Here is a 25,059-nt window from a genome sequence, read left to right as displayed (position 1 = left end):
CAGTTTAGAGGGGGAGTTGCCTTCTTAATGATAAGCTCAGCTGTGACAGCCTTCTCAGTTAGACCTGACCCTCTGATTTTAATTAAATGAGATACAAATGAGATGCCAAACAGCACCTACGTGATCCAACCCCTTGCCTTCGGAAGCACAGGAGATTCCTAGCCAGGGACTGCTCTGGGTCAGTTTCTTGTCTGAGGCTAGAGGGCTCACCTTTTGGGTCTTTGAAGGTCCAGTAAGCCTCTGGGACCCCTAGGCCAGGCCACTGTGGTGCCCTTCATCACAACTCTTCCCATCTTTGCTGGGACTAGGTGTCCCCTAACCCCCAAACAGAGCAGTTGCAGGGCCCCTCCTGGCAACAAGTCATGTCCATTCTGCAGAATGCAAGCAGTGGGTCTCTCCCTTCCTCCCCCAACCCTCCCATATCCCCTGCAGTCCAGGGTCCCAGTCAGAATCCTGACATCCTGGCATCAACCTCAACATCTCTCTTGGTCCCTCAGTCCTTCCCTCCCCACGGGATCCTCTCTCTACCCTCAGGACCCTCGTATCAGCTGGTCATTGGGCTGGAAGGACAGAACTGGAGAGCCCCTATGAAAAGTGCTGAACCACTGAGCACCCCCTCCACACAGATGCTCATTTGCATGCTGTTTTACACCCCCCCCCCCTTGCATGCTTGCTCCCTATTAAAGGCACAGAAGCAGACCCTGCCTCTCCCCATTCCTAGACCAAATCCCTCCACCCCACCCCCCATTGCTTCTCCCTCCCTCCCAGCACAGCAGCTGAGCACCAGCTCCTTTGTCCCTCAAGCAGCCACCTGCTGAGTGTCTGGCCTGGGTCCCATCAGCCAGCAGGTGCCTGGGGAGTCCCAGAGCCTGGGAGGGGGGCTATCAGGGCAGTGTGGAGAGCCAACTTATGCCTCAGGGAGGAGGGGACACCCCCTAAGGAAGAACAGAAAGTGCTCATCAGCGAACCAGGCCCCCCCAGGACTTAAACCCAGTTCTGGCTCTTGCTGGCTGGGTGAGCTTGTGCAATTCACATCACTTTCCTGTGCCTCCATTTCCTTGGGGGTTCATGGCACCCGTCCCACCTCTTTTACTGAACATCACGGAGATCAAAGGAAATCAGAGCGGGTGGTGCTGGAAGGAAACCAAAAGCTCCACTTGGGGCCGTGGTCCTCCAGGATCCAGAGCTGTCCAGCACCAAGAAGGGCTGATTTTCAGATTGTCAGTGGAAGAGCCCAGTGACAGACTGTTGAGGCAGGAATGGGGAGGGAGCACCAGCTGGTCCAGGTCTGACCAGGAAGGTGAGACTAGCAGTATGGAGGGATGAAGGTTGGATTCAGGGTGCTTCTAAGGGCCTTCGACCCTCACTTGCTGCTCTGATGGACACTGTCTTAGACATCATTTGCATCTAGCAAGGGGACGTGTTCATGAATTGAAACATCTGGTCCGGCAGCTGGCAGGCCCCCTCCTGTCATGAGGCCCTATTTTCTGGCTGGTTAGAGGAAATGGGGGAAAGAGAGTCGCCTTCTTTTGAGGGCAGAAGAACCTCTGGCATCTCCAGGCAAAGGTGTAAAGGTGGGATGAAACAAGGCATGCCTGAGAGAGGTCATTCATTTATTTATTTATCCAGCCTCCGTTTGTTCCTCTTCCCTCATTGCCCATTCACTTCTTGCCCATCCCCTGGTAGATCTCTAGTCCTGCCCTGCTGGGTCCTTACCAGCCAGGCCAGGAAGACACCTGCTGCTTAAGTTGAGGTGGTATTCCTGAGACTCGAACCGCCTGCGTGGTACCCTGAGTCTGGTCTCTGTTGCAGCCATGTCCCTGACACTGCCCACTGGCCTTTCCCAGCCCTGGGCCTCAAGCAGAGGAGACTGGAGGGATCAGAGAAGGAAGACTTAGCCCTCTCAAGTCAAAGAGACCACACACCCAACCTGGCAGAGTCCTTGGAGGTCAAAACAAGGTTGGGACAGGAGAGAAGGCTGAAGGGTTGGGGGTGGCAGAGCTGGGTCTCTCTGGTATTCCTGAGGGTCTTGGGAAGAAGAAGCCCTAGATGTGCAAAGAGCCGCATCTGTGTGCTTCTCTACCTGGCTCGTCCTTCTTTCCCTGGGTGTCCGTGTCGGTGTGTCCCTGCATATCTGGGTGCTTCTATCCCTGCACCGTAGGGCTGTGGCCCTGGTAGAGGCACAAGAGGCCCCAGTTGAGGCTGGTGTGTTTCCCTCCCTGCAGCCCCCGCCATTCTTTTCCACCCTGACCTTGGGCTCCACTGACCCCTCAAGGAGACTTGAGGCTGGCGCTGCTGCTGTTATTTTTAGCAGCTCTGCACCCCTCCCTTCCCCCACTCAGCTTGCTGGGGAAGTGGGGAGGACGCACAGAGCCTGGGGAACCTCACAGTCTGGAATGTTGGGTGGGTAAAGCCCTCTCCCCTCAGTCCTACAAGGCTATGGAGGCAAGGGGAGCCTGAGCTTGTCCGTAGGTTCAGGGCCCATACCCTGGGGCAGATTAGACTCCATCCCATCTGCTTGGGGCTGGGAGAAGGTCCCAGGCTGTTCTCTCCCTCCCTTCTCCCCATGTTCCTAAGAGCAGAGCCCAGGCCTCCAGTGACTCTTCTCTAAGCTGTTTGGAAGTAAGGCCAGAGCTCCTAGGTCTTCGCCCATAGAAGCTGAAGTCAGAGGGGGCTCAAAGTGTCAGGAACTTCAGTGTAGGGGGCTAACCTCGACTAGGTGACCTCCCCCCTCCAGCCCCCCACCCCCGATCTCTGGTACTGCCCTGGCACTTCCCAAAGCGATTTCAGCCCCAGACTCTTGGGGTTCCTGGGTCCCACCCCGCCACTGCCTCATCTGCTCTGGAAACTGGCACCAGCTGGAAGGGGCTAGGATACAGCAGTTCAAAGGGCATGAACTAGAGGATGGAGTGGGGAGACAGCCCCGGCTGGCTTCCTTGGAGTGGGTGCCTGCCCTCTGGGCTCTGAACTCCCTTGCTTTCTGAGGGCCTTTGTTCCTCTATCTGTCTCTTGAGCTTAGCAGGGCAGGGATAGCCCCAGGTCAGCTTCTGGGGTCCACTAGAGCACTTCCCACCTCTGTCGAGTTCTCTCACTATGGGATGGGGCAAATTAATCAGGCAGTGTGGGTGAATAGGCCAGCAGATCCTGGCACACAATAGGTGCTCAAAAATATTCAATACCTCGGGACGCCTGGGTGGCTCAGTCAGTTAAGCCGCTGCCTTCAGTTCAGGTCATGATCCCGGCGTCCCTGGGATCGAGACCCGCACCAGGCTCCTTGTCCGGCGGGGAGCCTGCTTCTCTCTCTGCCTCTGCCTGCCACTCTGCCTGCTTGTGCACTGTCTCTCTGACAAATAAATAAATTAAATGTTAAAAAAAAAATTCAATACCTCTCCAAGTTCTTTTCTCACACCTCCATCCCCCATCTCCCAGCTTGTCTTCCCCCAATGCACATATATGTATATGTTCATACATAACACAAACACATACATACTTGCACACATACTTGCACACATGTACGCACATACACATGTATGTATTGGAAGCCTAGTCTTCCAAGTTCTCAACAAATACTGACCAACATAGAGAGGTGAGGATCCTGAGCTCCTCTGCCATACAGAAGGCAAGTGGTAAGTCACAAGAGCACAGGGTCCCATGCTGCCAGCCCTCTCCCAACCTGCATATATACTCCTGCCCAAGAGGTTCCATCAGCTCCTGAGCGTGGGAACTCCCATTAGGAACTTAGCCTGACAATCCTTCATCCACCCATCCATTCTCCATTCAACAGCCTTCTATCCAGCCCCATCAAAGGTGGGGCTGTGAGTCTCCACCCAAATAAAACACCAGAGTCCAAGTACTCTATAAAAAAAGAGACGGGGAGCACCTGGGTGACTAAGTCATTAAGCGTCTGGCTTCTGCTCAGGTCATGATCCTAGGGTCCTGGGATCGAGCCCCACATTGGGCTCCCTGCTCAGCGGGGAGTCTGCTTTTCCCTCTCCCACTCCCCCTGCTTGTGTTCCCTCTCTCTCCATCTCTCTCTCACTCTGTCAAATAAATAAATAAATTAAATCTTTTTTAAAAAGAAAAAAAAAAAAAAACGGACAGATCCAGAGAAGGCAAGACAAGCTCAAGGTCACACAGCTTGTCGGTGGAGAGAGCCACCTTCATGCTGGAGTCAGAGTTCTGACAAGACCTCAGCAGGCTCCTCAGCTTCACAGCTAAAAACAGACACTCTAGTGACTTCCTGGGCAGAGAGTGGCCAGAAGCATACAACAGCATTAAGGACCAGGACAGCCCAGGGGTCTGGGTTCAGCTCCCTTCCATCCCTAGCCAACTCTCCCAGTCCCTCTCCTCTCAGAGGTGGCTCACAAAAGCAGCCACAAGGCCAAAATCACAAGATCCGGGACATAACTTTGGCCTTTGTGCACAAAACAAGCCTCAGAATCTTTGGGCTACCGCGCTGTTCATTCACTCCATGGCAAACACAGGCCCTTGGAGCAACCTCAATGGTGTTGGCTGTTGAACTTCAGGGAAAGGGCAGCAGCCCAGAGATGCTGGTCTGGAACTCAGGAAGGTACCCGCTCTGAGGCCCTGACACCCTGTGGCCCGGTCTTGCTGGGCTGGGTGGCTGGGAGGAACTGTCCATGGTAGGTATGTAGAGGGAAGCGGGCAGAAGAAGGAGGGGCTGGCTGTTCCTCCCTAGATCAACTGTCCCTAGATCCTGTTCCCCAACTTCACCAGTGGGCTGGGCAGAGCTGGCCCTGGCGCGGGCTCCAGGGAGAATGCAGTTCCTGCCTTCACAGCCTTCCTCGGCCCAGCTAACATTCCCAAGGTTTTTCTTTCAGAAAAATACCTCCCTGCTGCTAACAGGCTGGTGACTGGAGCATTAGAGCTGGGAGAGGGCTGACCTGAGTACCCAGCTCAGGGCCACGTCCCTCCCTTGCCCTGGCCACACTACGTGGCATAATTGGGGTGGAGTATGGCAGATTAATGAGTTAACGGGCTGGTGAGAGGGGCACTGGGTGGCTCAGTGGGTTAAAGCCTCTGCCTTCAGCTCAGGTCATGGTCCCAGGGTCCTGGGATCGAGCCCCACATCGGGCTCTCTGCTCAGCAGGGAGCCTGCTTCCTCCTCTCTCTCTGTGCCTGCCTCTCTGCCTACTTGTGATCTCTGTCTGTCAAATAAATAAATAAAATCTTTAAAGAAAAAAAAACAGGCTGGTGAGGGAGGTGAGGCTACCGGGACTCCAGCAGCTCCCCCCACTCCTCCAGTCTCCCCCAGAGGTGGAGATCAATTCTATTACCTCTACTCCAAGGCCACCCCCATCCTTTCCCCTGGGGACCCCAAGTTCAGTGCCACTTTCCCAGCCCCGAGGAACTGAGGCTGGGCAGGGCTAGGACCCCTGCGTCCCCAGGACCAGCAGGCAGGCAGGAGCGGGGAGAGCAGGGCCACAGGGGAAGGTGGAGCACGCAGCAGGTGACACTGTACCAGAGGCCTCATTAATCACCTCTCCAGCCCCCAGCTCTGCAGTGGCGAGACCATATTAGATTTTAAATTGGAAAGCAGAGAACATGGCAGTTAGCCGGGAGCCCCCTCTACCCTGGGCCCCTGGTCATAGCCTTAAAGGAGAGAGGGTGCAGTGGGGAAAAAGGAAGAAAGCCACCCCTCCACCGCAGTCCAGAGCCCTGTCTCCACATACCCCCACACCACTGCCCCCCACCCAGCCCACGTACCCAGACCCTTGGGTTGTCCAGGCCACATGGTCCTGGAAAGAGTCAGGTTAGGGTCCAAGAAGGAGGCAGAGTGAAAAGGAGGGAGCACAGTGGCCATCTTGGGGAAAAGTGCATCCTTTCTGGGAGCTAGTGCCTTTTGAGGCTTGAGGACTATAGGAAGCCAGCCAGGTTCCAGGGTGTGCCATCCACGGGCAAGGACAAATAGTAATGACTTACAGCCCATGCATGTGTTTGGACCTGTATACACACACTCACATATACCCTTAGATCTGCACACTCATACATGCATACACAAGCAGCAACCCAGTGTGATAGAAATTTCAAGCCCAGACTGGGAAACAGGCAGACCCAGTTCAAACCCCTCATTTGCCAGTTTCTTCCACTACAAACTGGGATGATTTCCTTTGCTTTACAGTCTTGGTTCCTTCATATGTAAAGTGGAAAATATTGATTCCAAGCATGAAAGGCTGTTGCTCTGGGGGGAAGACAGCTCTCTCAGAGGTCCTCGCCTGCCCATAGAAGGTGCTCAGTAACTGTGAGGCCATGGCCTCAAGGTCAGCCAGCTGCTCTGGGGCTGCCCTGGGAGCCCTGGGGAGGGGCAGGCCAGGCTCCCTGCCCCCATGACTGGGCAGGGAGTTGCAGCAAGCCAACAAAGCACAGAGGACATTGTCACTGGACATTCACACACCCTGGTCCCATCCTGGGCTGTATCCCAAGAGACCAAGTCTTCCTGGCTTTTGGCCACCCACAAAGCCCTCCTAAACTGGTTTTATCTGTATTTCCAAAATTGCCCATCAAACACCCCACCCCTCAGAACACCTGTGCTTAGCCAAGGTTGGGAAGCCAACAACATTGGTGGGTAGCGCTCATCCTCCCTAAAGGTGAGTGGTGATAGGCCCAGCTCTCATAAGACCTTTTGGAAAATCTAAAGAAGATCCAGGGCTCCTTGTCATTTCTCCCTACCAACCCCAGTCCCCAGTTTTCCAAGCTTAAAGGAGGAGAGCAGAGACTGCAATGCCATCTTAACTCTTCTCCGGGACCCCAGCTCTAGACTCTTCCCTTCTGAGTGGTGGTGAAAACTATGGGAGGTAAAGTCAGGTTTGAGCTACTTTCTGCTATGATAGCAGTAACCACATATGGCTATTTCAATGTAAGTTCAGTTACATGAAATACAATTTAAAATTCTGTCTCTTAGTCTCCCAAACCACATTTCAAGAGCCCAAATCACCATGTGTTGCTACTGGCTACCATATTGGACATGCAGATATAAAATGTTTCCCCTCATCACAAAAAGTCCTGTTAGATAGCACTGCCCCAGGGCTGGATCACCCCTGGGTTTGAATCTGATATATTCAAATTAGTCATCTTGGGAACTGTGCTCTCTGGGTCCCAGTTTCTCCATCTGTAAAATGGAATAATGAAAGGTTGCAACTCACAGTTATTGTGGGAATTGAACGAGTTAATTCTGATAAAGCCCTTTGAATGGTGCTGGACATGTGACAGATTTTTCAATTAACAGTAACATTCCATATATTTTTTTAAAGATTTTATTTGTTTGACAGAGATCACAAGTAGGCAGAGAGGCAGGCAGAGAGAGAGGAAGGGAAGTAGGCTCCCCGCTGAGCAGAGAGCCCGATGTGGGGCTCCATCCCAGGACCCTGAGATCATGACCTGAGCCGAAGGCAGAGGCTTTAACCCACTGAGCCACCCAGGCGCCCCACATTCCATATATTTTTAAAAGATTTTATTTATTTATTTGACAGAGAGAAATCACAAGTCGGCAGAGAGGCAGGCAGAGAGAGAGGGGGAAGCAGGCTCCCTGCTGAGCAGAGAGCCCAATGCAGGGCTTGATCCCAGGACCCTGGGATCATGACCTGAGCTGAAGGCAGAGGCTTTAAACCCACTGAACCACCCAGGTGCCCCGACATTCCATATTTTTATTCACAAAGTCCTCTGTGGCTCAATGGATCTTGGGAGGTGAGATCTGCCAGGGTTGTCGGATACTTCTCCCATTTTACCAGTGGGGAGATGGAGACTCGGGTTTGGGAAGTGATTTGTGCAGGGGACCCCAGCCTGTTAGGGGCTGGAGCAGGATCAGGTGGGCTGATTCCTGGCTGGTGGTCTCTACTTTTTTTTCAAAGATTTTATTTATTTATTTGACAGACAGAGATCACAAGTAGGCAGAGAGGCAGGCAGAGAGAGAGGAGGAAGCAGGCTCCCTGCAGAGCAGAGAGGGCTCCATCCCAGAATGAGATGTGGGGCTCGATCCCAGGACCCTGAGATCATGACCTGAGCGGAAGACAGAGCCTTTAACCCACTGAGCCACCCAGGCACCCCTGGTGGTCTCTACTTACCCCCATGCCTGCTCTCTCCATCTAGCAAGAAGACCCCAACCCTGAGATGCCAAAGCCCTGGGTTATCCACCACCCCAACCCACGATGCTGGGAGACAAAGCTAACCCTGACAGCTTAGGAAGTAGTGAGCTCTCTGTCCCCAGAGGTATGCCCACAGATGGTACACAGCCCCAGAAGTTTTAGAGAGTTTATTCTTCAGAGCGGTTGGGCGAGATGCTCCCTGAGCCCCAACATCCTGACCCCCAGCCCTGCTCCAAGTTTGCTGCGTGACCTGGGAAGGCCCTCTGGACTCAGGTTCCTCTTGTGTAAATGTGGGAGGAATGAGATGTTCATAAAGGCTATGTGGGCTCAGATTCTGGGGATCAGTGTCTTCCCTGCCTGGGACCTGGCCAAGAGGGGGTGCCTCCATTCATATCTGCACTGCAGATTTTACTGGACTGCCAGGGGTTGACCAAGAGAGGGTAGTGGAAGAGTGTGATGAGAAGGTGGATGGTGGCAGAGAAGAGGGTGGGCTGGGACTGGGCGGACCACTAACTTGTGTCAGCAGACACTCTTCCTCAATGGCCATCTGGGGCTGTGCTGGGGAACTGCCAAGGGATGGCTGCCCATCTTTTCCCTGTAGGACCTGCCCCTGCCCGCCTCTGCCCTCCCCTGCCCACCCCTGCTGGACATGGGCCAGGCACTTTGGGGAGAAGGGAGCCTTCCACGTATGCAGACAGGCAGAAACGTTGAGCCCACCCTTCACTGTGCCAAGCACCAGGGGTCAGCATTTGTGGGCAGAGATGTGGGAAGAGAGAGGCCTTGTGCTGGACCCTTGCTCACAGACCCAATCAGTACGTGTGTGTGGAGCACCCCCCACCCCCGCAAGCGAGTCCCCCCCAGGAGGTCAGAGGTGGGAGCTATTGTCACCCATTTGGCCAGCACCGATGGCTCCCCAGAAGGGGGATAGGAGCTGGGCCGAGTAGGATGGGGAGGGTTTGAAGAAACAAAGGGAGAGTGAGCAAATGGGGCAGAAGGAAGAAGGCACCTGTTCTAGCTGAGAAGGTCCCTTTGAGTGTATCTCTGTGTCTGCTTTAACCACTCTCCCCATGGGAAGCCATGGGGACTTCCTTCCCCGTCGCCCCAAGCTGTAGGGCTCCCATGACAAGTGCCCTAAGATAGTAGGGCCAGGCTGCTGGAAAGACAATCCGGAGGCCCCAGGGAGAGAGTGGACAGAAGTGAGTTATGGAGCTGTCCAGCTCGGGGTTCCAGTCCCAGGCTTGCCACTCATTAGTCGCGAGACCTTGGATGTGTTACTTAAACATTCTGGACTTGGGAGTCTTTATCTCTGGGGATAATGATACAAACCTCCTTAGAGGAAGGGGAGGAGGAGCGTGGCACGTGAAGGTACTGGGTGAACACGGAGTCCTGGCAGCTGTCCAGCTCCAGATGAGGCCGAATGTGTTCATTCAGGCTCTGCCATGTCTTCTGGGTGACCGTGGAGAACCACACTCCAGCTCTGGGCCTCAGTTTCCCCATTTGTCACATGGGGCTTATATCACCTTTCCTGTTAATACAAGTAGTCAGACAGCAGCAAACCAACCTCAGATGTGGGGATACTGGCTGTAAATACCTCAGGAGCACGCAGAATCAGATCAGAAGCATCCAGAACTGGACCTCAGGCCTCAGGGGCCCTATGTGGCCCTGCTAGCTTCTAGCCGGGGTCTCTTATTTCAGGCGGCAGGCCTGGGCCCAGTAGTACTGTCACTATGGAGACCAGGCTGTAGCTCTGGGGGCCCAGGCTCTCTCACTCTCAGGACCTCTCTTCCCTCCCATGGGCTCTGGGATAATGAGGGTCTGCAGGGGCCAGGCCCTCACTAATCCCCTATTAAAACTTGAAAGGGGCCAGGGAACCTCCAGAATAAACTCATTAACTTTTATGGGATAATAAATGTATCCCATTAAATTCTCATTCTTATGCTGGGCCAGCTTAACCTCCAGAACCCAGAGGGGTGGGCTCCCTGCCCACTGTATCCCCAGGCACCCCTGTATACCCACCTGCTGTCAAGCTCCCCCCTCCCCCACAACCCCAGCTGGGAGCCACTACTACCACAAAGAAGGGATCAAGGCTGCCCTTAGCTCAGAACTCTGGGCTCCCCTCCCTGTGCCCTCTTTGGCTTCCTCCTTAGGAGGCCAGCAACTGTGGCCCTCTGCAGGAACTACCGGAGAGACAGGGGCCCCTTCTGCCCTTGCAGAGAACGGGGTGGGGCTGGCAGATGGGAGCAGAGGCTTGTTTCTAGATGGCCCTCGCCAAACCCAGACGTCGCCACTCCACAGAGGGAGAAATCGAGGCCCAAGTGGGAGGCCCCCTGCCCAGGTCACAGAGCCAGGGAGGCATATGGATTTAGGATTGGAACCTGAGGTTTTCCGGCTGGCTGGTGCAAAAAGATTTGCAGAAACAATAGCACCAATTGGGGCAGCCCAGCTGGCCCTGAGGGGGCACCTGGAGTCTGTTCCAGGCATGCAGCAGGTGCTCCAGGCAGGGCCACTGCACTGTGACCCCAATCCTTCCATCACTCCCTCCACAGACCAATTCCACAGCCCACCAGCACTGTAAACCTTTGGCAGCCTCCTGGGCCTCAGCGAGCCTCAGTTTCCCCATCTATAAGACAAGGATGATAATGCCTAGTTGGAGGCTGTGAAGAAAAGTCCCCATTCTTTCCAGCTTCCCCTAAGCAGAGGCTAGACAACTCCTCACCCTGCCCCCCACATCTAATCGGAGGCTGTCAGGCGTGGCTCACCCGACTCCCATCTCTCCCCTTACCAAGCTGGGCCCTGGGGAGGAAAGGCCAGGGCAGGTGGCCTTCCCCGGGAGGCCCAGTCTGGGCCTGGAGAAGGGGAGGGGCCTCCAATCCCAAGAGGGGCCACGGTTGGGGGGTGGGGGTGGCAGGGGCTAGGAGGCGGGAGCGGGAGAGAATCCACCGGGGAGGCATCCTGAATGGCTCATTAGTGCCGATGAAAGCCTTTTTTCATTTCATCTAAATACTTTAAACAGGGCTCCCTCCGATGTCTATTTGCATAGCTTAAGAGCTAATGCGGGGGGAGGGCCCGGGCGGCGGCAGGGCCACGCCAGGGCGGGGGGCTGCCGGGGAGTTCCGGGGCTCCTCGGGGTGGGGATGTCAGTGGCGGGGAGGAAAAGGGTGTTTCCCCAGACCCACCCCTCTTAAAGGAAGAAGCCCCGGGCCCTGAATCCCTCCTGGAGGAGAGGAGAGAGGAGCAGCCCTGGGTGTGCTTTTGGGCCTTCCCGCACCAGGGGGAGCAGACAGGTGAGGGACCTTGAAGGAACCTGTCCACCTCCTACACGCGGGGCTTAGACGCAGCTGCCCTTTGCTTGACAGAGGCAGTAATATCCTCATGTCAAGATGAGGATGCTGACACGCTCAGGGTCAACGCATTCTCTCCAACAGCAGAGGCCTCGTCCAGGGCTGTCCTCTCCCCATCCCAGGCCTGCCTCAGTGTTGCCCCAACGGCGGCGGGGGGTGGGGGGCGCGCTGCCCGCCCTTTTGAGGCCCTGTAGCCTCAAAAGCTCTGAGAAGCAGATTTCCTGGCCTGACATTTGAACACAGGGGTGTGGGACACAGTGCCCCTGCCCAGAGAAACCAGTGCTATGGGTTTCTGGTTTGGGGTCCAGACTCAGGTGTGCTTTGGGCACTGGGTGGGTGCTCTCTGGGTCCCAGCCAGAAGGCTTCCCGAGAGTCCAGACCAAGTCAGTCTCGACTCAGGTTCCAGATACTAGAAATTCTGATCCCAGCTCTACTTCCAGATTGCATGAGACAAGTCTATTCTCTCTCTGAGCCTTAGTCACCCAGGCTGGCGAGGGGGGTTCTCTGCCCGACAGCTCCTCTCTCCTCCTGTGAGACAGGCTAGTATCCTGGGAAGACTAAGCAAAGGTTCAAACCCCAGCTCCACCACTGAATGACCCAGCGAGTCCTTACCCCACCTATCTGGGCTTCAGGTTCTTCGTAATTCCCATCTCCAGAGTTGCAATGTCAATGATATAATACAGGATCTGAGAACGGCCTGACTGAGCATGTAGGTCCCTGACACCCCCTTTCACTATGCCCAACATCACACGCTCCCTCTCTGTCAATCTCTGCACCTTTGAACTCAGCTCCAGCGGAGAACCTGAGGAGCCTGGTGGCAGGGAGGGCAGGTCACAGGCCCTCAAGCTTCCATCAGAGTCACCCAAGATATCCGGAGATGCCCTGTCCCCAGAAATGGCTTGTCTCCTGGAGATTATCTTACCTTCTCTGACAGTGGGTAGCACCCTCCGGGACCAAGTGGCAGCTGATTACGGAATCAATTTGCTCCTTTGATATGCTATCTCGATCCCATTTAACCAAGAGCTCAGTCCCCCCCAGATAACACAGTCAGTGCAATTGACAGTGACACGGGAGGTGCCCATTAGCTCTGCTCCATTGCCCAGCACCCACCTGGCAGCCAGCGGGAGGAGCTCTGCCCGCTGCGCTGCCTTTCTGAGACAGAGGATTTCCTTGCCCTCCCTCCCCCAGGGAAGAATCCCACAAATGCCTACCCTGGGAGCCACAGGCCACATCTCTTAGGGAGCAATCCTGGAAAGGGACACTTGGTCTTCAGTCTATGTGATGAAAAATGCTCCTCTTCCTTGTGCTAGGCTAAGATCAGTCTCCATTCACCTGGCAAAGACCGTGTGACATCTGGGAGGTGGGCAAAGAGAGGAACCCTGTCCTGGCATGTCATAGCCACTGCTCAGGCCCTCTATCGATGACTCAAATGAAAGAGGCGGGGCACTGGCAGACCATCTGCTCCAGGGGGTATGAGCCTGCTTGGGCACTGTGTTGTTGGTGACTGGCACAGAATGCCAAGGCACAGATGGGCTGTTTTGGTGGGTATCTCAGGAGATAAGGATTGGTCCTGTTTTCTTGGGGCTTTGGGGCATTAAGACCCCTCTGACCCAAAGCAGTGGAGAGCCAGCCCTCTGACCTCCACCCACCTCTCCCATCCATCTCCTCCCTCCTCCCCTTTGTCTGACACATCAGAGCTGCTATGGACTCCTGAACAGAATGTAGGCCATCTGCCACTTCCTCGTGCCTGCCAATCCATGGGGTGGGTGTGAGCCTGTGAAATGACAGCCCCACCATCAGACAGTCAGAGGAACCAACCTTCTTCTTGCAAACTGTTAACGCCCTGGCTGTGTCTCCCGTCAAGTGCTCATGCAGCCATTTTGAGAGCTGTTAGAATCAGAATCCCCTCCCAGCCTTCTCAGGCAGGCAAAATTCTACAGGAGCTGAATCTGGAGCCAGCATCCATTGACCTTTTCCCGGCAGATGAGGAGCCTGAGAGCCTAGTGGGCCACAAGCAGAATAGGCATCATCTGTCCAGATATGGGGTTGTAAAAGTCAAAATAATAAATGGCAGAGCAATCTGTACCTCAAACCAGCAAGAGCAACTCAACTAAGTTTCATCTTCCAGAGCCTATCTAATTGACTGGTAGTGGCTGCTTGGATAATTGCTTTGAGAAGGATTCTGAAGCCCCATGTGGCTCAGCAAGAAATACCCAAAATTGGTTAACAGTGTCTGCCATGGATTAGGGCTAATTATTCTATCCCTGATTTGGCTAGTAACACAGGAAAGATAAGGTGGGGAGGACGGAGAAAGAAAGATAATGGGAATTCAGAAAGATGTGTCAAATGAAGAAAAGAAGTAATATCAGTTAATCCTCAGTTAATCCTAAAAATGAAACCCTGGTTTACAGATGAGTAGACTAAGTTTCAGAGAGTTTAGGTTATTTGCTTGAGGTCACACAGCCCGGAAGCGGAACGGATTTGGGATTTGAAGCCACATAGGCTTTACTCTAGAGCTTGTCTCTTTCCCCCTCTATTCACATCACTGTTCTAAAAGGATTTAAAAATAAAAAAAGATAAATGACTTTCTGAGAAGTAAGAGAAATAGGACATAATGGGACCCTAACAAAGATGTCATGTACCCATGAGGGAATCTAAAACAAAACCCCAGGGCTCGTGGGTGGCTTAATCAGTTAAGTGTCTGCCTTTGGCTCGGGTCATGATCCTGGAGTCCCGGGATTGAGTCCCACATCAGGCTTCCTGCTTGGCAGGGAGTTGTATTCTCCTTCCGCCCCTCACCCCACGGGTATTCCCACTCTCTCTCTCAAATAAATAAATAAAAATAAATAAAATAAAATGAAGGGAAAGGGTTGAAAATAAAACAAAAACCCAAATATATGAAACATTTCCTGAGACTAATGACCAGCAGCTTCACTGAGAATAGAAAATGAACTTGAACGACCTATAATCTCAGCAGAAAAGTCACTGTGGTGAGGCTTGGCCTTCTTGGTAAGGGTTTTACCTCAGGTCTTCAACTCACTGGTTGGAGCCACTTCCTTTCTTCGGCCTGTCTCTTCATCTATTAAATGAGACCCCGATTAGGTGTGGCAAATATTTCTCTCTCATGTCAGTCTAAGGTGGCAAGCATGGCTGCCAGAGCGTTGGGTTGAGAAGGATTCTGAGGCCGAATCTGAGAAGAGCGGAACTCATGGCGAGATAAATCAGTAACGTCTACCTCTGGTGTTGGGGGAGAAAGGATAGCTCATGAGACATCCTGGAAATAGGTGATGTCATCTCATTCCCAGCTCTTGGGTTCTAGAGCTCCTGGTTCTCAACAGATCGAAGGATCTCAACAAATCGTTGGGTCCCCTACGGTTTGGATGGGCTGTGATGCCCCTCCCTGTGGGGCAGGGGGAGAACCTCTGATCATGCGTTATTATTTCAGGACTCTCCTCAGAGACCCCAACCACGGGGGAAGGGCAGGCCCCAGGCATCGAGGAGACAGACGGGGAGTTGACAGTGGCCCCCACACCCGAGCAGCCAGAACGAGGCGTCCACTTCGTCACAACAGCCCCTACGTTGAAGCTGCTCAACCACCACCCGCTGCTCGAGGAATTCTTACAAGAAGGGCTGGAGGGCGGCGAGGAGGGGCTGAGGCCAGCACTGCCTTTCCAGCCTGACCCACCGACACCGTTCACCCCGAGTCCCCTTCCCCGCCTGACCAACCAGGACAGCCGTCCTGTCTTCACCAGCCCCACTCCGGCCATGGCTGCAGCTCCCACTCAGCCCCAGGCCAGGGAAAGACCCTGGAGCCGGGAGTCTGAGCCCCCCGTGCTTCGTATCATGGCTCCCCTACCTCCCGTGCCCAGCCTGGGTTCGGGGGAAAGGCCCAATACTACACCCCCCAGCAGAGCCTGGACCCCGACCCAAGAGGGTCCTGGAGATATGGGCAGACCATGGGCTCCAGAGGTCAGGTCCCAGACCCTGGGGCTTGGGCTGGAGGCAGCCATCACGACCTCCACGGCTTCAGGGGACGATGAGGAGACCACCACCTCCATTGTCACCACCAGCATCACCACCGTCCAGCCACCAGGTCAGCTCCCCCCTGGCGTGGAGATCTGGAAATGGGTATGGGGAACGGCGGGGCCCCTGTAGTCCCCTGCCCCTGTCACTATGCCAGCCTGCCTTGCCCTTGCCTGGGTTCAAATCCGGATGTGAAGCAATGACAACAGACCCTAGGACTTTTGCTGAACCTCGCTGAGACTCATCTGTAAAATGGCGATAAGACCCACCTCATTGAGCCACTGTGACAACTGAGATAAGATTGCACCTAGTAGGTGCTCAAAGGTGGTCCCTTCTTTCAACCGGGAAATAGGTGCCCCAAGAGCTGGGCTTCAACACACACACACACACACACACACACACACACACACACACACAGAGTGGTCAGTCTTAGTTGAACCAACATCCCCAGAGCTGGGCTTAGCCCTGTGTTTCCTCCTGCCTCCCAGGCCCTTGTAGCTGGAATTTCTCAGGCCCCGAGGGCTCCCTGGACTCCCCCACGGCCTCCAGCTCACCTACAGATGTCGGCCTGGACTGTTTCTACTACATTTCCGTCTACCCTGGCTACGGTGTAGAAATCAAGGTAAGCAACCTGGCTCCCACCGGGACAAAGCTGGGACTGGTGTGTTATTTTTCTAGAAAAGTGCTGGTTACTGGCAGAGGTGGGGATGCTCAGCAGCGTGGTTGGCCTAGAGCCGGGGCTGGGCCTAAAACTTGGTCAGCTTCTGTCCTGTGCTTTAGGGAGGGAAGAGTTACTGTTCCCAAGGGCTTGATGAGGAGCTCAGGAGAGTTTAAGGAGGGGCTCAACTCTTGGATGAGCAGAGGAGTGTGTGAGGGTCTGAATTTATGTGGTTGGGGAGCATGAATGCAGGGCTTCGTGGTTGGGCCTGAAAGAGCCAGGGAGCCTCATTGACTGACTTACGCACTCACTCATTCCTTCAGCAAATATTCCCTGAGCAGATCCTCTGGGCCAGGCCCAGTGCTGGCTCCTGGGGTGCAGAGCTGGGGAAGATAGACATGGCACACTATCAGAGAGAACCATCTGGTGGGCAAGTCAGACCCACAGCCCCAGCTTCCTTCTCCCTGCCTCCCTGGACCACCTCATCCCTCCCTTGGGATTAAGACTCTCTCTTGCTCCTCAGCCCTGAGCCTGCAGGTCCTCGTGGATGTCCCATAGGCTCTTTCACCTCCACGGGCCTCAAAGCTAACTCTTCCCTTTTGCTCCCCCAAACCTGCTTGCCACACACCGCTCCTGACCTCAGAGATGGACACCCCAACCCTTCGGAAACATGGAGCAGGGCCGCCACCATTCAATGTGGATGGCGCCTGGAGGCCAACTTGGCCCTTCTTTCTTCCTCTTCCCTGAGTCCCATCAGCTGGTGTCTCCATTCTATCATGACACACCCCAACACTCAGATCTGCGGGCTTCTTCCGTCCATCCCACCACCACCATGTGGTCCAGCCTCCGCCATCCCTCCCCCAGGAGAAGCAGTGGCTGCCTCACTGGTCACCCCACTCTTGTGTGTCCCCACTGTCCTCCCCCTCCATTGTAGTCACTTTTTTCAATTATCTTTTTTTAAAATTATTTAAGTAAGCTCTTCCGCCCAATGGGGGACTTGAACTCATGACCACGCGATCAAAAATCGCATGTTCTACAGACTGAGCCACCCAGGCACCCCTCCACTGCGGTCATTTTCCCGTATGAAGACAGTCCTCCCCTCCACACCTCCCCAGAGGCCTCTGAATGAAGGCCAGTCCCTCCAGCCCATGTCCAACCACTCCCTCCTTCATTGTCTCCCTGACCCTTTGCACTGACCAGCTAGTTGGATGGGCCGAGGTCGCTTTCCCCACAAACCCCAATGATAAGTACTGGTCCCTCTGCCCAGAAGTGTCATCCTCCTATCCCTTTCCGGGACTCACTCTCGGTGTCACTTTCTCGGTGACTTCTCTCCTGATGCCTCATCCTATGAATCTGTTAATAGCTGGCCACATCCCCAGCCAGACTGTGGGCTCCTTGAGGGGTACCCTGAATGGGGGCCCACAATGGGGTCTCCGTGGACTGGCTGAATGAATGCACAGATGGTTGGAGAAAGGAAGGAAAAAGGTAACGGCAGCCTGAGTCTGGAGAGAGAATGGAGGTAGAGGCGGGCATTTGGCCCAGCTGCGAGTATCAGGCAGGTGACTGAGAGCAGAGGGAAGGGGGCAGAGGAGGAGTCTGGGAAATAGGGCAGTGCTGGCCGCTCCTAGCTCTCAGCCTGCTCCCTACTCATCCCTATGCTCCCCACCCATCCCTAAACCCCTGGATCTGGGCCTGGAGCCAGCTACACCTGTCCTGGGGATTTCAAGGCCAGGTCTCTGAGTCAGGCCCAGAGGAAGGGGAACCCTCTCCCCCTACCAGCAGGCCCCTCCCCTTCTCTCTGTGACTGTTTGCTCCTGCTCTGCCAAGCCCTGGGCCCCTCACTCTGGGCTGACAGGGAGGGTAATTAGGAGCCTCCGCCACCCCCCCCCAAGCCATTAGCACTCAGTGCCGCTTAATTAAGGTAATTAATGTAAAATCATCACCTAATGAGAGGTGGCACCACTGTGGCTCACCGGGTGGAAGGCGCCAGCTGCAGGTGTGGGGAAGGGGGTGGGAAGGGGCAGATGCCAGGCTAGGGGCTCTCCTGCCAGCCTCCGCTGGCATCACCTGCCCCCCAAGTCTGCCGTTCCCACTGAAGCCCCCTGCGCCAGGCTGGGCCTGGTCCAGGTCCTCTCCACAATGGGGCAAGATGCTGGTTCTGTGGGCTCCAGTCCTGGCCCCGGGCATGCGCCCCGCCCTGCTTGCCCCCCACCATAAGCCCTGTGTCTGTTGTCGTCTGGGGCTGCCACATTTTTTTTTTCCATCAGAATGCAAAAGCTGTTACCAGGCAACCCTGAGATGAAGACCTGTCACAGCCCAGGATGGCGGTCTGGAAATGTGGCAGCCAGACGCTGGCACCGCCCTCCACCCCACCACCGTGGGGCAGAGTCCTTGAGGGATCCACTTGGCCCTGATGGCCAGAATTAAGAGTCTGAGACCATGGCAGGAAGGCCCGGGGGGTGGGGTCGGGGGAGAAGGGACAGCATCAGCCAGTGCTGAAGCAAGGGTTATGGTTCATCTCCTTCGGGGGCCAGATCTAGAACCTCTGCTCCTCCTGGGCCTCCCAGCCACACTACCCAGGTTGCCTGGGGACCAGAAGAATTAATTACTGATACTGCAGACCGGTACCAACGGAGAGTTGGGGAAACTGAGGCCAGCGAGGAAAGGCAACTCCCTAAGGTCACTCAGTGAACCATTAACTCACATTTTTTTGTCTGATGAATGACTTTGCTCTACAAATATAAATGGAGAAATTACCACATGGCAGGCTGTGTGCGGGGGCGCTGGACACAGTTCCTGGGGGAGATGGAAATCGGAAGCGCTGACTGAAGAAGGCTCAGCACCGTTGGGATGGAGTGGGAAGCAGGGGCATGGCGGGAATGCAGGGATAGGGCACACTTTTCAGCCTGGAGGGTCAGAGAAGGCCTTCCGGAGGCCGTGATAGCCACTCTGGGACCTGACAGAGGAGAGGTCAGCTGACACACCAGGACCAGGAAGCCAAGGCTGAGGTGGTCTGGCTAGTGATGGTTCCCAGGACTGCATGGGACAGGTGACTTTTATTGCATGCGAGCAAGAGGTGAACCTAGATGCTTCCAGATCGCCCTCCTGCCAGAGGCTAGGCCTGAAAACAATGCTGGTCTCCCTGGGCAGTGGGGGATGGAATGGGTAAGGCAGCTGGAAGGCTGAGAAGGTGCCCATGCCCTCTTCAGACTTGGGGAAAGACTTGTGGCTTCCCTCCACTGTGGATGAGCCCTGGCCTGCCCCTCCTCGAGTTCACAGGGATGGTTCAGGGCAGGTGGAAGGGATGGAATCCAGGCAGGGGTGGGTGGGAGAAACCATGGGAGGAGAAAAGCATGTGAAGGACCCACAGCTCACATCCCTGACACCATGCTGGGCCCCTGCCATGTGACCATAGCCCTGGCTAAAGTCTGGGGCCTCTTTTCATGAGGAACAAGCCGAGGGCTTCCAGAATTCCAAACTCTTCTGCTCTCCATGTCTTGGACTCCAGCCCCTCATAACCCGCTTTATCCCCCACCCCCACGTCCCTTCAGGCCGCTGCACTGATCTGTGCACTATGGCCGAGGGTCTGAGCTGCCCAGAGGGAGGAGGCTACCTTAGGTCCTCCGTACACAGAGGAGGTTTACCTGTTTCAGCTGGGGTCAGGCACTGGGCTAGGCTCTCTTGAGAGGTCTAGAGAAGCCCCTTCAGGATGGCTGGACACCAGCCCCTGGGCCCATGTGGGTGCCATCCCTTCTCCAGGCAGCCGGTCTCCCCTGAGGGCTCCAGGCCTTTCAAATGGGCCTGGCATGTGCCTCTCATTGCACTTGGCATTTCAAGAGCCTTCTCACTGCCAGTCTCCATCTTGGCTTGGCTGCTCTCTGTACCATCTGGAGCCTGGGCACAGCTGCCCGTTATCCCCACCCTTGTGCCCCAGGTGGCCCCATTGGAACATAGCTCTCCCACGCCAGGCCAGCTGCCACTTCGATAGCCAGAACTCCAGGACCAGGCCTGATAGGGACACCAATAGGGTGGCAGGTCCATGGGGTGAGATTTCTGGGCAACCTCCTCTTTTCTGGCTTCTGGAAGGCTCGTCTGAGAGGAATTATGGAGGTGCAGGCAGGTGTGGCCCCATGCATTTAGACCCCTCTCCCCATCCCTAAAGCAGACTCTGTCGCATAAGGGTTTGTGGACAGGCACAGAGGCTGCCATGTGGGACTGGGGTTCCAGCCCTGCCTCTGCAGCCCGTCCCTTGGTGACCAGCAAAGCCCCCAGCCTTCCCTGGAACTGTTCCCTTCTCTGTAAAAGGAGATGAATCAGATGATGCTGAAAGGCGCTCCCAGCCAGTCCTTCTGAGCATGTCCCCTCTCCCGGATTCAGGAAGCTCCCTCCTAGGCCAGACCAGACCGTGGTCTCTCAAGCTCTTGCTCCTGCTTCCTTTTCCTAGCAGCTATAGAACCTGGTCCAGAGAGAGGGTGGCTCCCAGGGACAGTGCCCCCGAGGCAGAGCCCTAGAAGAGCGGGGGCTGTGGTGGGTCGACAGCCAGCTACCACCACGGCAAAAGCATTAGTCTCACCAAGGTAGAGCCCAGATCCCCCCCAAAAAGGGGAAGAGGTCCCCTCGGCAGCACTCAGCCCCTTACAGGTGGGATCTCACTTAATCCTTACAACCCTATCAAGTAGGTACAACCATCCCATTCCACACACGAAAACTGGGGTTCAGAAAGGTGATGTAACTTCCCCCAAGGACCTTTCAACTAGTCAGTGGTGGAGCTGAAAGCTGATTTCAGGACTCAAGAACCCCTGTTCTTCCCCTGGCCTAGGAGATTGGCCCAGGCATGGCTAAGCCGAACAGGGGTGCATGGGGGGACCACAGGGGGCTCTACCCCCATCCCTTTCCTCAGCTCCTCCCTGCCTGCTCCTGTAAGACACCCACCTGGAATTCTTCCAGTCTGGGGAAAGGGCCTAGGAGGCTATGCATGAAGACAAAGCCCTAGGCCAGGAATCGGGGGTCCCAGTCCAGAATCCTGGCTTTGCTTTGGGTGTACAGTACGACACAGAGGAACTCTCCACTTTTCTGATTGCGAGGTGCCCTTGTCTATAGAGCAGAAGTAAATACAATCTGCTCGGACTCCCTCCTTGGGATTTTGTGATACAGGAAAGGATAAAGGGTGCGAAAGCTTTGAAACGACAAAGGGTCTCGTGGGAAAAGTTGTGCCTCTCCTGCTGTGGGGAGTGGGGGAGCACGTGGGTGTGGGGGAGCACGTGGATTTTGTGGAGCGTGCGAATGAGGGAGCACATGTGAGGAGGGGCCCGTAGGTGGGGGAGCACATGGGAACGAGGGCGCTCGTGTGCCCTGCCAGGTGTTTGAGGGAGCTGCATGTGTGCAACCGGGCTTGCGTCACAGTACACGCGTGGGTGCCGGTGACCAGAGGAGCGTAGGGGAGCAGGGCCTGTGGCCGTCTCCTGGGGGAGGGGCTCACACACCAGAGTCACCCTTGAGCTTGTCCTTGGCCTGTGCAGGGTTTTCACTTGGGGGGAATTGTGGCACTGTCCCACCGATGAGTCACACCATTAGGGCATGTTCTGGAAACCTGACTGGTGGCTTCAATGGGGACAGACAGGCCAGTTAAGCCTGATGATCTGGGGGGCCAGCAGAGGGCAACCTAAATCCTCCCCGCCTCCTGTTTCGGAAGGAGTGGTGTCCCCTCCCCCACCCCCAAGTCGTTCCTTGTACTGACCTCACGAAGCCAGGCAGTGCAAGACAGCCCTAGGTCCTGTCGGAATTGTCCTCACCTCCCTCTGCTCCTTCCCCCTACCCAGCCCCTAGCTCCCTCCTCCTCACCCCTTGTCACAGGCTAGGGGGTGTGGGAAGAAAGCCCTTGTGAGCAGAGCTGACATTTCAATCTGTCTCCCAAGCTCTTCCGATGCCTGCAAATTGCATCAAGACTCCATCACCCTCCTTGTCCAACACTCAGCCCTGTCTGGCCCCTGTCAGGCCTGGCCCTCGAAAAAGTGACAAATTACATTGCAGCCACTGCGGCAGGCCTGGAAGTGGGTGCTCGGAAGCGAGGGGAGCAGAGCCGCTCCGACAGCCTCTAGCTGAGAGCAGGGTGCCTTCCGGAAGTGAGCCCCGGGGTAGCCCAAGTCTATTCCATCCCATGGTCTTGAGGCAGCCCTCACCATGGCTGGGCTGGAAGCCAGGCTGGCTGGAGGGGGCCGTAAGCCTCAGCTCCCAGTTTTCCTAGCCTTACAGGGTTCTGGGTGATGGGGGCGGGGGGGGGGGGTTGTTGTGTGGAAGGATAGTTGATGGAAACATAAATCTCAACATCTTGGAAAAAGCTCAGTCTGGCCCAAGCCCCAGCGCTAAAGCTGATGGGCCTGGGGCCTAGGAATAAACATCTGGACATGTGGATGTCTGTCTGCAGGTGACAGCAGCGGGAGTTTGGGAGGGAAGGGGTTGCCTTTGCCTCCAGCAGGGCAAGATTCTGCTACTCAACACCTTGGTGACCTTTCCCGAGTTCCTTAGCCTCTCTGAGCCTCTGTTGACTTATGGGGATTTCACCACACGCCTTATAGAAGTATGGGGGCAAGGAAATCATGCCTGTGAACAGAACAAGGCTTGGCACCTGACAGGTGCTCCATGAATACTAATTGTTTTTGCCGTGTTTTCACTACTGGTGGCGGAGTGGCAGGGTCGAGAGCTGGAAGCTCTAGGTCAAAGGATGTTTATGGCAACGAGGCACAAGGCTAACTTCATCTCTGCTTCTCTGCTTTTGCTTCTTTAGTGATTTCCCTGCAGGGATGTCCTCCCTCCTTCCCCCTCCTCCCCACCCCACTCCCCGGGTCCAGCCCCCCTAAGGCCCTCTGAGATCCACCTGCTCAACCCTCTCCCTGAGCCTGCAACCCCTCCCCCCCCACAGAGGATCCCTGCCGCATGCGTTCAGCGCCACTTAAGGCAGAATTATATGCTGCCTAGCGTCTCTCAATAATTACAGATTCCACGTGTGTGAGTCTTGTTTGCCCAACTCTAGAATCATAGAATCTCCAAGTTTGAAGGGACCTCATCCAGCCTCTGCCGGGCGGCAGGAATTCCCCGAGGAATGTCCCCGGCAGATGGTCAGGCGGCCTCCCCCAGAATGTCCCCTGGAAGGGAAGCTCCTTGTGGAGAGCCAACACTGCTGCCCTGCCATAAGCCGTCTTTGGGGCCCCAAAGACCCACAGGGTCTTTTCTCCCAGGCAGGCAGAGAAGTCCCCAGGGCACCTCGGCTGTCGGCATTGTCGGCACCCAGAGTCTCAGGGGTCCAGAACTTGGCTGTCTCCTCCGATCTGCCTGGGCTCAGCGTCCACCCTCGCACTTCTCAGCCCGCAGGAATCGGGCGAAGAATGTACTTCCAGGGATCCACACATTCACTGTCCCCATCTTGATGGCAACTGCATCTTATTGCAACTGGCCACTGAAGAGGGCGTTGTGACCCCAAATGCTGCCCTGGGCTTTAATGGAGAAGTGCAGAGAGGACAAGTGGGGAGGGCTTGAGGCAAAAGAACTGATTGGCCAGGCTTGGTAGGCAGAGGATGGGGGTCCTGAGATGGGATAGAATGACCAGCTTCACCTGGAGGGCAGGAGGAGAGGGTGTTCCCTGCATATGCAAATACCCAGTGGATTGGAGGGGCGGAGAGGCTGCAGTGTGTGCTAGGGAGGCTGGCTGAGCAGTTAGGTCAGCCAAAGCCAAGCTGGGCAGGGCCTTGAGGGCCAGGTAGTGGGGGCTTTGTGGAGCGCCAAGATTTCATCAAGGAAGCACTCTGTTCCGATGGCTGGCCACAGGTTGGGGCTATTCGCGGGCTGCAGTCCCGAAAGTACTGATGAGGAGGGAGGAGTGGTGAAGCCCTGGAGGCAGGGAGGCCGGCCAGAAGGCTGCTGCGGGCTCCAAGTGAACCATAGTAGCCAGGAGCTGGGATTGGCAGGAGGGATGAAGAGTAATAAAAAGATCTGGGTCCAATAGATCGGAGGGAATGACTGATTGGCTGTGGGGAATAAGGGAGGAGGCAAGATGTCAGTTTCCAACTTGGGCATGGGATGGATGGAGAGGGAAGCTGCTGGTGGAGGGGGACAGGGCGAGGGTAGGTGGAGGGGAGAAGGAACAGGGTAGTTCAGTGTGAGGCAGGCTGGGGGTGGGGTGCCTGTGAGACATCCAACAGGAGGCATCCAGGGAAAGTGGGCACATGGGTCTGATGCTTAAAAGACCTCACAGGGCTGGTCAGGCCCTTGGACACCCTCCAGTTCAACACACCTACTCCGTCCCCACTTTACAGATGAGAAAACTGAGCCCTGAGAAGTGAAGGGACAGGAAGCAGCTAGTGTCCTGGTGTCATTGAAAAGTTTTGGAGACAGACAAGCTTACAAATTCCAGTTCTGCTAATCATCCCTGTGTGACCTTGGATATGAACTTCAGATCCCCTCTCCCAGGGTTACCGGGAAGGTGAAATGAGCCCCTCCTGTGCTCAAATGCCCAGCTCAGGGCCTGGAGGCTCCAAGCGGCGCTGAGGCTTGGCCGTGTGTGGGGCCCCTGGGAGTCTGTGGGCAGCAGGGCTCCGTCAGCAGGAAGAAGCCTGACTGCTCCGCTTTGCACTGTCTATTCCATGACAGGTCCAGAACATCAGCCTCCGAGAGGGGGAGACGGTGACTGTGGAGGGCCTGGGGGGGCCTGACCCGCTGCCCCTGGCCAACCAGTCTTTCCTATTGAGGGGCCAAGTCATCCGTAGCCCCACCCACCAAGCAGCACTGAGGTTCCAGAGCCTTCCACCACCTACTGGGCCTGGCACCTTCCATTTCCACTACCAAGGTAGGCCTGGGCAGCTGGGGGAAGAACCAGCCCAGACTGGGTGTCCTCCTGGGGATCCTCTCTGGTGTCCTCTCTGGTGCCATAATAGGTATGGGT

General features: G+C 55.5%; 1 protein-coding gene across 4 annotated transcripts in view; it reads left to right on the top strand.

The window, feature by feature from the left end:
* SEZ6 (seizure related 6 homolog) overlaps positions 1 to 25,059 on the top strand; it is a 45,104-nt gene that overhangs the window by 7,210 nt on the left and 12,835 nt on the right. For all 4 annotated transcript variants that reach the window (XM_045983828.1, XM_045983827.1, XM_045983825.1 and 1 more), the window contains exons 2-4: positions 14,889 to 15,536; positions 15,955 to 16,088; positions 24,768 to 24,963. In XM_045983828.1, coding sequence (XP_045839784.1) covers positions 14,889 to 15,536; positions 15,955 to 16,088; positions 24,768 to 24,963 — 978 coding nt within the window. The remainder of the gene's footprint in view (positions 1 to 14,888; positions 15,537 to 15,954; positions 16,089 to 24,767; positions 24,964 to 25,059) is intronic.

Source organism: Meles meles, chromosome 18 (genome assembly GCF_922984935.1).
Source record: "Meles meles chromosome 18, mMelMel3.1 paternal haplotype, whole genome shotgun sequence".
Taxonomy (NCBI): domain Eukaryota; kingdom Metazoa; phylum Chordata; class Mammalia; order Carnivora; family Mustelidae; genus Meles; species Meles meles.
This window is presented reverse-complemented; position numbering and strand designations above follow the sequence as displayed.